This window comes from Cnephaeus nilssonii, assembly GCF_951640355.1.
Source record: "Cnephaeus nilssonii genome assembly, chromosome: 15".
Classification (NCBI taxonomy): Eukaryota; Metazoa; Chordata; class Mammalia; order Chiroptera; family Vespertilionidae; genus Cnephaeus; species Cnephaeus nilssonii.
This window is the reverse complement of record NC_137086.1, coordinates 2,439,926-2,452,720: the sequence shown is the minus strand read 5'-3', so window position 1 is coordinate 2,452,720 and position 12,795 is coordinate 2,439,926. Positions and strand designations below refer to the sequence as shown.

Genomic DNA, 12,795 nt, shown 5'->3' with positions numbered 1-12,795 from the left:
GCTCAGCCCCTGAGCCACACTGGCCGGGCACAAAATAACACTTTTAACACACGATTTGAAGGAGCATTTATTTGCAATGCAATGCTGCAGAAACACCGCAGAGAAAACACACTTCCACTCCGAATTCCCTCCACCGAGCCCGCAAGGCCTGCGGTCAGCCCACACCGCCCGCCTCCCCGCCCGGGACCGCGACCCTTCGGCCGGGGCAGCGGCCCCGAGGGCTTCCTACCGCTCAGGACGCTGCGGGGACGGGGAGCGGCTCCCGGTCCGCCCCGGCCAGGGTCGCAGGCCGCCCCGCCGCCCCGCGGGAGCCTCGCCGCTCCAGCCAGCAGCCGCCCCACTCCCCTCAGGCCGCCGCTCTCCCGCTTCCGGGAACTGGCGCTTCCGGCGCCGGAAGTGCGTCATCACCCCGCGCCCGCGCCGCGGAAGCCCCGGGAGGCGAGGCTCGCGTGCGCCGCAGGGACCGCGGCGCCGACGGGGCTCTCGTGCCGCGCCTCCAGGCCGCCATGCAGGTCTCCAGCCTGAACGAGGTGAAGATCTACAGTCTCAGCTGCGGCAAGTCCCTTCCCGAGGTGAGTACCCCGGGCCCCCTCGGGGCGCCGCCCCCTCCGCCCGGCCCCCGGCCTGTGGCGGCTGGGCCCTCATCGGCCCCGACCCGGGGAGGTCCGGGGGCCGGAGACGGTGCCTGCCGGGAGCTGTCGGCGCCGGTAGACGAGGACTGAGGGCGAGCCGGTCAGTGGGCTTTGGGGGCACTTTTGGCAGCTTCTGTAGGACGGGGGGCGCGTCCCTTTGCGCTCCTGTGGCTGTTCCCCGCCGCTGTCACACGAGGAGGAGATGTGACGGGTTGGCCGACAGACAGGTCTCCCTCACTTTAACGCCCGTTCAAATATATTTTCTGTGGATTTTAGAGAGAAAGGGAGGAGAGAGAGAAGCATCACTGATGAGAGAGAATCCTTGCTGGACTGCCTCCTGCACGCCCCCCACAGGATGGAGCCCGCCACCCGGGCCTGTGCCCCGGCCTCCTGGTTCGTAGGTTGATGCTCAGGGGCCAGGGCAGGGCTTTGGAAACTTGCTGACTGTCATGGTTTCCTGGCATCTTAGGGCGTAGAGTGGGAAGGGGCCGGGAAAATCAGCGATTCTCTCCTAACCTCATGGTGAAGTTGTGCGCAGATCTGGTGAGGCCACTTCCCGGAGCCACCCAATAGGCTCTGAAGTTGGGCTTTTCTTTCTTGTAAGCGATGGTCGAGTTTCTGCCCAAGCACCTCCAGTGAGAGCAAACATTTTGCAGACACGCGTTCACATCTGCAGATGACTTGTTGGAGAGTGGCTTTAAAACATTCCGCCTTAGCCCAGCTGGTGTGGCTCCGTGGTTGAGCGGGACCTATGAACCAGGAGGTCATGGTTCCATTCCCGGTCAGGGCACAGGCCCCGGGGTGGCGGGCTTGATCCCCAAAGTAGGAGCATACAGGAGGCAGCCCATCCATGATTCTCTGCCATCACTGATGTTTCTCTATCTTCCTCCCTCCCTTCCTCTCTGAAATCAATAAAAAATCTATATCAGCGGTCGCCAGCTGGTGGTCTGCAGACCACTGGTGGTCCGTGAGGTCCAAAAAGGTTGGCGACCGCTGATCTATATAACACGCTGCTTGCTGCTGGCCTGGGTCCTGCCCTGGGAAAGCAGAGTCAGTATAGCTCTTCTTCCGTGTGTCCCTCCCCGAAAGACCTGGAGCCGGCGATTAGATTCTTCCTTCCTTCTCAGAATCCAGGTCCCAGGCCTCCTTGACTTCCCACCATTCTTCGCACGTGGCCGTTCTCATCTCGTTCACCCCCCACGTTTGCTGAGAAGTGACTGTGAGCTTGGGGAGACACGGTGCACCTGCTGCTGCGGTTCCTGCTGGGGGAGGGGGCTGAGTGAGCAAACAAGGAGAAACTTCCCATGTGGTTGGTGCTTTGAGACGAGAAGAGGGCTGTGGAGGGCCAGGTGTTTGGGATATAGCCTTCAGGGAGGGCCTCTCTCCAAGAGGTGACATTCGAGCAGAAACGTGGGTGATAAAAAGGGAGAGTTTTCAGCGCCGAGAGAACGGAAGGTGTAAATCCCCACAGTGGGCATGCGCTTGGCATGTTGGAGGGACAGAAGAGGCCCAGGTGTGACTGTGGCATGCTCAGGAGGGGAGAGAATGGGGCAGATGATGGTGGAGAGGTTGGCCTCCTCGGCCAAGGGAAGAGGTTAGGGTTTTCTTCGTGCTGTTGGGAGTCGTTGTTGGGTTTTAAACGGGGCTGCTGTGAGCAAGTTACCACGGCTGGGGAGGGCACGAGTGGGGATGGGTCAGGTCAGGGGCAGGGTCGGGGCAGGGGAGAAGTGTGCCTGCTGGTCCCGTGGATTGTCACATGTGGATGTCCAGCTGAGAGATGTGGGTGGCTTGGGCTAGAATGGTAGCAAAGGAGACACTAAGACATGGTGGGACGCGGGAGGTAGGCTCATGGGACTTGCTGATGGATTGGCTGGTGGCAAGGAGGCATCAGGTGAAGGAAAGGAAGAATCAGGAGAGAACTCTGGGGTTTTGTGTTTTTTTTTTTTTTTTTTTTAATATATTTTACTGATTTTTTACAGAGAGGAAAGGAGAGGGATAGAGAGTTAGAAACATCGATGAGAGAGAAACATCGACCAGCTGCCTCCTGCACACCCCCTACTGGGGATGTGCCCGCAACCAAGGTACATGCCCTTGACCGGAATCGAACCCGGGACCCTTCCGTCCGCAGGCCGACGCTCTATCTACTGAGCCACACCGGTCAGGGCAGAACTCTGGGGTTTTGGATCTGAACACCTGGCTACATGGTGGGGAGGGGGAGCTAATGAGCAGAAGGTATTGTTTTATTTTTGCTAGTAAACATCAAGTGGAAATGTGAGTAAACAGCTGTGTGCATATTAGTATGGTGATCTCTCTTGGTCTTCGTTTTAAGGTAATTCTAACTTAAATTGCTCAGTTTTCTTTACTTACTTCAAATGTAAGATAAAGTAGGGTCGTTTTTTCTTTTTAGCAACATGAGGCCTGTTTAGTGGGAGAATATTCGAGCCCCAGCATTTCCAGAGCCCTTTCCTAGGTTTCTGATTAGATACTTGGCAGTGGTCACAGGCCGGTCTTTATAGAGAGGGGACGGCTGAGATTAGTGACAGTTTTCAGTTCTTTGGCGAACTTTTTTTATTTAACTTTAGCCTTACTGTTCATGCCACATGTGGGGTCTTAGTCTTGTTTGCTCTGCTGTAGTGCTGTCTGTACAGAAACTCCTGAAGGAAATTTCCCATCATCACTGTGTTAGTGACTTCTGGCCCCTTAGGGTCCCAGGCTCTGTTGTCAAAGGAAATCTTCCCGCCTTTGCTTCGAGCTTGTTCGCTCAGGCTGTGTGAGACCATTTATTGTGTCAGCTGCCTCCTTGTTGAGCATGACTTCCTGTGAGGAGGAAAGCCATCCCCGGTTAGAGGGGACGCCCTGGTAGTGTGCCTTTATTCTGCTTGCATTAGGTGGATGTGAAGAATATATTGAGTGCCCAGAAATATAGTGTGACATCACCATTAACTGAAACATTACTCTCTAAAATAAAATCAAAGACCAGCATAACCCTATAAATTAGTGCACTAAATACAGAGGAAAGCCTGACTCAAACTCAGGCCTTTCAAAATATTATATGTTTTCTTTTTTACTATATTTTCACTAGTAGCCCTGCGCACGAATCCGTGTGCCAGTAGCTCTCTGCGGGGCCTGGCCATTCCATGCCTGCTGCCCAGAGGCTCTCCACGGCCCAGAAGCCCATTGCGGCCGGGTACAGAACGCTTGCCTCATCTCCACGGCGACGAAGCAAGCATTCTGCCAGGCCGCTCATGCTGCCTGCTCCCAGCGGCCACCCCCCTGGGACTGGGGGGACTCAGTGGGGCTGAGAGGACTGGGTGCCGCCATCTTGTGGCTATGGGCACCATCATCTTTGTGACGGAGTGATAGTTATTTGCATATTACCCTTTTATTCGATAGGATTGATTTCAGAGAGGCAGGGGGCGGGAAAGAGAGAGAGAAACATCAGTGATGAGAGAGAACCATTGATTGGTTGCCTCCTGCACGCCCCCCACTGGGGATCGAGCCCATAATCTGGGCATGTGCCCTTGACTAGAATTGAATGTGGGACCCTTCAGTCTGCAGGCCGATGCTCTAGCCACTGAGCCAAACCATCTAGGGCAGTATTATATGTTTTCAAATGTAGTCACTGCCTCAGGTATTATACTTAGGGTTTTGAGTGGCAAGTCTGCCATATCAGAGAGTCCTAAACATGACCATGTCATGTGTCTCACATGGGCTGTACATTGGGCTGTGCTTTTAGAAATGACATCCGTTACTTTTACTCTTGCTTTTCTTTCGTTTCTCTAGGGCAGGGTTTGCCATTATTGACATTTTGGGCTGAACAGTTCTTTGCTGTGGGGCTGTCCTGGGCATTGTAGGGTATTTGGCAGCAACTCTGACCTCTACTCACTGGATGCCAAGAGAACACCCCAGTTGTGACAACCAGATGGGTCTTAGGAATTGCCAAATGCCTTTGGCGGGCAAGTTGCCCTTTATTGAGAGCCGCTGCTTTAGGGTAATCGTGATTGATTAATGCTGCATCGTACTCAGGCATGTCATTATGCTGCTGCTAGGCCGGGGGGCATTAATTACAGAACAGAATGTGGTAACCCAGTAAATATGACTTTCAAAGGTATCATTGCTTTCTTACCAAGTATCAGCTATTTAGTCAGTTATTTATCTAGTTTTGTTCTTTGTAAACACACTTTCAAGAAATGTTCTCCTTTTAATGGCTTTATTTATTGTATTTATTTATTTATTTATTTAAATAATGATGATTATTATTTTATTGATTTTAGAGAGGAAGGGAGAATGAGAGAGAGATAGAAACATCAATGATGAGAGAGAATCATTGATCGGCTGCCTCCTGCACACCCCCTACTGGGGATTGAGCCCACAACCTGGGCATCTGCCCTTGACTGGAATCGAACCTGTGATCTTTCAGTCCCCAGGCCAACACTCTGTCCACTGAGCCAAATTGGCTAGGGCTTAATGGCTTGCTTTTTAAAATTTCACTTAAATAGACTGAGTTCCATGTATTAGTTATAACCCATAATATTTGAAGCTTACTGTTTTCTCTTAGATTGATTAAATGAATTAGTTTTCCCTTGTTTAAAATATGGTACAGTTAGTTCTAAAAATGTATTGTCTAATATATGTAAATATGTACAAGAAAAAAATCCAGAGGATATGTTAACAGTTGGGTTAGGATTACAGAATATTTTTACTTTCTGTGTTATGTATTCATGTAAAGTTTCACAGTTTTTTAATGTGAGCATGTGTTATTTTTGTCAGCAGAAAAACAATTCAAGTAAATATGTTTTTAAATAAAGTCTCTTCGTTTTCTCTAGTGGCTTTCTGACAGGAAGAAGAGAGCACTACAGAAGAAAGATGTGGGTGAGTATTGTTTTCCCTCTGCAGCTTGAGACTTCTGGCCCTTTAGGGTCCCCAGCTCTGTTGTCGAAGGAAATCTCAGTCTCCTCGCCTTTGCCTCAAGCTTGTTCGCTCAGGCTGTGTGAGACCAATTACTAGTATTCTATCAGCTGCCTCCTTGTTGAGCATGACTTCCTGTGAGGAGGAAATGAATCCCGGTGGTCCATGTTAGAAACCTTGCACTCACTTATTGCAGGAAAACAAACTTCCTTCTTCTTAAGAAATCTCTTGTTGTGGTTGATGTGTTCCTGGTGAGGTGGGATTTGATTTGACCTAATTAAAAGCTAATCAATGCATGGTCATGATTTATGGGGGGCCCTTCCCTGTGGGCCTCTCATAGTGGACCCATGCCAGAGGAAGTTGTAGCCTCAAACCATTGCCCAGCCTCCTTACCCTTGGGCTGTGAGCACTGAAGGGGGCTGTACAGTATAAAATAAATAAATAAATAAATAAAAGCTAATCGTTAGCCTTTTACTGTTTCATGGATTATAACAGATCAGCTGCTCATGTTCTCTCTTTGTAGATGTCCGGAGGAGAATTGAACTTATTCAGGATTTTGAAATGCCTACTGTTTGTACCACTATTAAGGTTTCAAAAGATGGACAATATATTTTAGCAACTGGTAAGCATCTTTTTGGTTATGATTTATGTACATTTTATATCAGGAAATATGATGGCATAGGTCACTTTTTAAATTTCCTTATCACTTCATTATAAAAAAATTTGAGCCGAAACCAGTTTGGCTCAGTGAATAGAGCGTCGGTCTGCGGACTGAAAGGTCCCAGGTTCGATTCCGGTCAAGGGCACGTACCTTGATTGCGGGCACATCCCCGGTAGGGGGTTGTGCGGGAGGCGGCTGGTCGATGTTTCTCTCTCATCGATTTTTCTGGCTCTCTATCCCTCTCCCTTTCTCTCTGTAAAAAATCAATAAAATATATTTTTTTAAAAATTGAAATATTGAAGAAGTTGTACAGTGAGCATCCATTTACCTACCCCCTAGATTCTTCAGTAGTTTGCTGTATTTGCTTCATTACATGTCTGTCTGTCCACCCATCACCCATCCTGGTTTTTAGTGCATTTCAGAGTAAATTGCAGGTATCAGTATACTCCACCCCTACGTACCCAGCGTGTATATCTTTAACTCCAGTTCACTATTTATTTATGGCTTTTTAACGTAAATTTACATACGTTGAAATACACAGATCTTAACTGTGATGGGTTTTGACAAATGCAACACCTGTGTAGCCCAAACCGCTCTGAAGGTGTAGAACATTCCTTTCATCCAGAAGCTGCCTTGACGTCCCTCACAGTCGGCCCTGCTCCCACCCCTGCATAGGCGCCCACTGCTCTGCCTTCTCTTTTTTACTGCAGACAAGGTGAGCCTGTTTTGGAACTTTATATAAATGCGGTCATGCACCTAGGGCTTCATATTTGAGATTTATGTGTTGTTATATGTGTCCATATGTTGTCTTTTTTAAATTGCCAAATGGTATTTCCATGTTGGCATAGACAACATTTTATTTATCCTTCTCCATCACGTGGACACCTGGCCTAGCCCTGTGTTTTGGCTGCTGTTCATAAAGCGCTATGTACTAGTATGTTTTGAGGACATTGCTAGGTCCCAGGGTAGGTGTATGTTTAGTTTGATAGAAAGCTGCCAGGCTTTCCACCAAAGTGGTCAGATCATGTTACACTCCCACTAGAAAGGTCACTTTTAACATCATTTTCTGTGTCATATACTTAATATTTTTATGTCACTAAGATTTTATATTAGCAGTATTCATCGGTATCAGAGCCATGACTGTGGGAACATTTAATGTATTATAATTTAAAACATTACCACCCAACCATTTTTGGTTGTGATTTTGGTACATATATTCTATGTATTGTCCATGTACATTATTTTGCTGGCTTAACATTATTCACCTTTGTCCCTTTTTCAACCACTTTCTTACTTGACAGAACTCCTGTGCATCTGCATGCCAATCTCTTTTGTTCTTTGTGAATGGTTGTCTCAGTAGTAACACTGTCTACATTTCCTAGCCTCCAGTTTTATATTTAGAATAGATACAGTTTTATATCCTATATAATAAAGAGCTAATATGCTAATTAGACCGGAAGGCGGAACAACCTTCCGATGACCTTCCTGAACGACCAGTGGGCGGGGCCACATGGGCTGGGCCACGGGGCTGCTATGGGCTGATCCCCTTGCACAAATTTCGTGCATCGGGCCTCTAGTATGTAAATAATTACACATAATATACACACTATGCATATTATACATGTAATCTATATTCTGTATATAGTCCTATGCTGCATAATGACGTTTTGGTCCATGATGGCTATGTATACAACAATGGTCTCATTAGCTTACAATGGAGCTAACCAATTCCTATCACCTCGTGATGTCCTAGCTATGTAACGTCAGAGCACAATACATTGCTCACGGGTTAGTGGTGATGTTGGTGTAAACAAACCCACGGCACTGTCAGTTTTGTAAAACTACAGCACATACAATTATAGTCGTGGACTGGACCCCCTAGGCCTGTGTGAGTGCACCCTGTACTATTAGTGCAGTGATGAAATCGCCCAGTGAGGCCTAATTTTTCAGAATGTGTCCCCATCGGCACTTGACTGTATATTATGTGTATATGTATATATTATACTGTTTTGTTTTTAAGTCCTCACCAGAGGTCATGTTTACATTGATTTTAGAGAGCGAGGAAGGGAGTGAGAGAAATGTCAATCAGTTGCCTCCCTCATGGGGGTTGAACCCGCAACCTGGATATGTGCCCTGACTGGAAATAGAACCTGCCACCTTTTGGTGTATAGGACGACGCTCCAACCAATGAGCCACACCGGCCAGGGCTATATACTGTACTGCTTTAAAAAGCGATCTTGGGCTTTGATACCTGCCAGTGAACATAGACCTACTGCATTCCTTTCTTTTAAAAGTATCTATTGGTTTTTAAAAATCAGTCTTTTCTTATTGCAAACATGGTAAACTTATATAAAATGCAAACTTTACAGAAGTGTAAAGATAAAATGTGAAAGGCTCTAAAATTGCACTGTGCTTAGTCCTCCAACTTTTTTCTGTACCAAGTGCTAACATCATCATTGTTGAGTTTTAAAAATGGAATCCTACTGCAGACATCAGTCTCAGCGCCCCTCGTTCTCTCTGTTCTCTCTCTCACTCTGTACTACATTTAGGCAGCTTTCCGTGTCTGTCGTCCTCTTTATGATCTGTGTGAAGATTTACCCTCGTTTATGTAACCATTTCCTATCAGCAGACATTTCATTGCTTTCCGTTCTTGGCCATTTGTAAACAGTGCCGCAGGGAACTCTTCATGACTTTGGTAACTTGTGGGTGTGTCTATAGGACGAATTTGTACATGGTGAGATACAGATTCAAGATGTGTAAACATCACATAGTTCACAGATATGGCCAGGTTGTCCTCCAGAGAAGCTGTAACCATTTATAGTAATCACCAATAGTGGATGAGAGAACTTTTCTTAACACCCTCACCTTAACACCATATTAGCCATTCTGATGGACAAAAGCGATTTCATTGTTGTAATCTGCTTTGTTAGATTGTTTGTGAGGCGTGTTAATTATTTGTCTCTCCTTTCCTGTAAGTTGCTTGCTTACATCCTTGCTCATTGCCCCTGGGGATGTTGGGGAGGGTTGCGTCTGAGTTCTTTTCCTTTGCTGTGGTTACAGTGAATCCTACTTACCTCTGAACCGAGTGTACTCAGCACATCTGCAGGGAACTGACAATGAGAAGTGTGTCCTTTGGGTTTTACATCTCATTAATTTCTTTATAGGAACATATAAACCTCGGGTTCGATGCTATGACACCTATCAATTATCCTTGAAGTTCGAAAGGTGTTTAGATTCCGAAGGTAAGTAAAAGGTTAAATTTGAGTTCATGAACTAGCTTTTTATGTTTGGCATCTTTTCTGCCTGTTAAAATGGGAATGGTTGTGTATTAGTTTTCTCAGCTGTGTAACACATGACCGTAAACACCCACTGAGGAGCTCACAGGTTTAGGCGAAGTCCACCCGGCTCTGCTGCGTCCTCTGCTCAGGCTGCCTCAAGGGGCCAGCCTGGTGGGACCCCTGTCCAGAGGCTCGGGAAGGAATCCGCCTCCAGACTTCCAGGCTGGCGGGATGCAGTTTGTTGCAGTTGTAGGACTTGAGTCCTGTTTCCCACCGGCCGTCATCCTAGGGTCATGCTCGGCTTCCCTCCTCACCTGGTCCCTCTGCCTCCAGACCCCAGCAGCTCATTGGCTCCTCCCCTCTGCCAGCGGGAGAAAACTGCTTTTAAAGGGCTCATGTGATTATAAATCTCCCCTTGGCCATATCATGTGACAGTCACGGGAGTGGTGTCTCACTCACTCCAGAAAAGGGGCTGTCGATGGGAAGGTTGGTGGGCCATGCTTAGAATCCTCTCTGGCACAGAGGGCAGTGAAATGGGAACATTCAGGTGTGTATCAGGGAAAAGGATGGGATCTGTATCCTCCTAACTTGTTCACACAATACAGACTCCATGTGCTGCTAATAACAACTGTTTTCTCTCTTTATTTTTGTTTACCCGATACACTGTGAATGAGTGCAAAGTTACTGGTAGCCTTTTTTTAAGCAACAATTTGTGAATGTTCTGCAATACCTACTTTATTTTGAACATCTCAGAAAAATTGGGACAAAATTTAGAAGTCATTATGTTTTGTGAATTTATATTTAATTGCCTTCAGTTCTGCAGAATATCTAATTGGTCAGTACTGAGAAATTATAAAGCTTTAAATTTTCCATTTGGTGTTTTGGGAGCAGCATAACATGGCAACTTTGTTCTTGTTTTATGAAGGGGCAAAAACAAGAAAAACCCAGCATTTGTATATAATTTTTGTGTTGAATTGGAATCTTTGCATTAAGTTTGCCTTTTTATTAAAAACTTGAGAATTGATGGTTTTTCCCCACTGTTTCTTATTTTCCAGTTGTCACCTTCGAAACATTGTCTGATGACTATTCAAAGGTACGCTTGATTGATTTGTACTAGCTATCATCAATACATGAATGAGTGGAATTTAGTTTTACAAAACCTTACCTGTATTTTTAAGAATTGGTAGCAGTCATGTTTAATAACACCATTAAACATGGTGTTATTTGCCAGGTTGCTTTCATATTCAGATGTGTAAAGTAAAATAGCTATGCTGTATGTTTAATTTTATTAACCCTGCAAATAAAAGATCATGGCATATTCCGAAACAGGTCAAAAAACAGCCAATTATATACATTTTTTTCTTTTTCTTTCTTTGCCTTATTCAATTTCAATGAAAAATTTTAAATGATGTCAGATGTCACCTTGAAGGAAATTGAATTTCCTGAGCTGACATGGCTTTAGATAGTGTGTTCAGTTCTGGAAACTATGGAGTATAGTTTATCCTTTTGCCTGTGGTAGCCATTTGTCATGTGTTTGGGACATGTAATTTTATAATGCATTTGATCTAGATATTGATAAATTTGCTTTTACATACACCTGAAGGTTTTAACCTTTTGCACTCGCTTGCTTTTTTCTCGATTCCTTTATTCTAATGCTAACCGTGTCGAGTCACACTCGACATCTGAATGCGAAAGGTTAAAGATGCCTTTGTAATACATTAAAGTTGAGTTTTTACAAGTTTATCGAACCCTGTGTGATAATTGTGAGATTATTAAAATGGGAAATTACTCATTAAAGTTACTGAGCAGTGCTCTGTGTTATAAAGTGGTGGTGCCAGATAAAGGAGGGCCATTTGTTTTTTTGTTTTTATTTTTATTTTTTTGGGGGGAGGGGCCATTTGTTTTAAGCCTTTCAGTTAGAAGGTTACATTTGCAGAAAAACTAAGATGCAGGAAGGCATTAAGTACCCACTGGAGAGGTTTGATTCTTCATCACACTTTTAATCATGATGGAGCGTCGTGCATATATACTTGTGTGTTTACAGAGAGAGAGGAGGGTGAGGGAGATCAGAGGTTTTCTAGCGTAGCTAGTTTTAGTGATGATGAAATAAACACTTCACCTGGAAACCTAAGCAAACTCATTTTCTTGTTCCATTTCAGATTGTCTTCTTACATAATGACAGGTACATTGAATTCCACTCGCAGTCAGGCTTTTACTACAAAACCAGAATACCCAAGTTCGGGAGAGACTTCTCCTACCACTATCCATCCTGCGACTTGTACTTCGTTGGCGCCAGGTACGGGCCTAACACCCTTTGTTTTCTCCTTTCCACCTCATTTCCCCAGACAATTGCTGTTCCCAACATCGAGGAGAATTAAAAGAAGAAAAAGCCATGATGCCTGCCTTTCAGTTGCTCACAGGGTGTAGCTCCAAAGTGGCCCATTTAGGAACTACATCCTTAACTCTCCCTAGCATGGTGCTCTAACGCTAGAGACATGGGTAACCTAATAGGCACATATGAGTGGGGAAGTCCGTTTCTTAGCACCATTGCTTGGTATTTAAAAGCTTTTTATTCTTAAATGTTACTTTCTTTATGGTTATAAAAATAATACATATCCATTATAGAAAATTGGAAAATATAAAAAAGAATAAAGAAAAAAAGTCACTCATCCAGAGGAAACCCTTATTGATCTTTTATTGTATTTCCTTCAAGTCTTTTCTTATATACACACTAGAGGTCCAATGCACGCAATTCGTGCAAGAGTAGGCCCTCCTTCCCCCAGCTGCCAGCACCGGCTTCCCTCTGGCACCCGGGACCCTGGCTTCCCTCTGGCACCCGGGACCCTGGCTTCCCTCTGGCACCCGGGACCCGGGCTTCCCTCTGGCACCCGGGACCCGGGCTTCCCTCTGGCACCCGGGACCCGGGCTTCCCTCACAGCCCTGGCTTCGTCCGGAAGGTCATCCAGAAGGACGTCTGGTCTAATTAGTGCATTACGCTTTTATTATTATAGATATAGGTACATTTTGGATCTTGTACTCTCCATGTTATTGTAAATTACAGTCTACCTAATGACTTCATAATATTTCCTTGGCACATGGGTGGTTTAAATCACTTATATGCTTGAACAAACTTACACACAAGGTGATTCTTTTTTAGGTTTAGAGTAAGTACACTTTTGTATTTTACAAAAGGAAGCGATGCCTTATGAGATACACACACACACACACACACAAGGTGGGCAAAAGCAGGTTTACAGATGTTTGTATGGAAAAGAATATAATAATAAATAATGCAAGAATAAATTTTCATGAACTC

General features: G+C 45.6%; 1 protein-coding gene across 2 annotated transcripts in view; it reads left to right on the top strand.

The window, feature by feature from the left end:
- Positions 1 to 424: 424 nt before the first annotated feature.
- NOL10 (nucleolar protein 10) overlaps positions 425 to 12,795 on the top strand; it is a 72,585-nt gene continuing 60,214 nt past the window's right edge. For both annotated transcript variants that reach the window (XR_013814615.1, XM_079791793.1), the window contains exons 1-6: positions 425 to 572; positions 5,459 to 5,504; positions 6,064 to 6,162; positions 9,366 to 9,443; positions 10,535 to 10,572; positions 11,639 to 11,775. Coding sequence is in view for 1 of the 2 variants with exons in the window: in XM_079791793.1 (XP_079647919.1) it covers positions 507 to 572; positions 5,459 to 5,504; positions 6,064 to 6,162; positions 9,366 to 9,443; positions 10,535 to 10,572; positions 11,639 to 11,775 (464 nt within the window). In the remaining variant the exon portion in view is untranslated. The remainder of the gene's footprint in view (positions 573 to 5,458; positions 5,505 to 6,063; positions 6,163 to 9,365; positions 9,444 to 10,534; positions 10,573 to 11,638; positions 11,776 to 12,795) is intronic.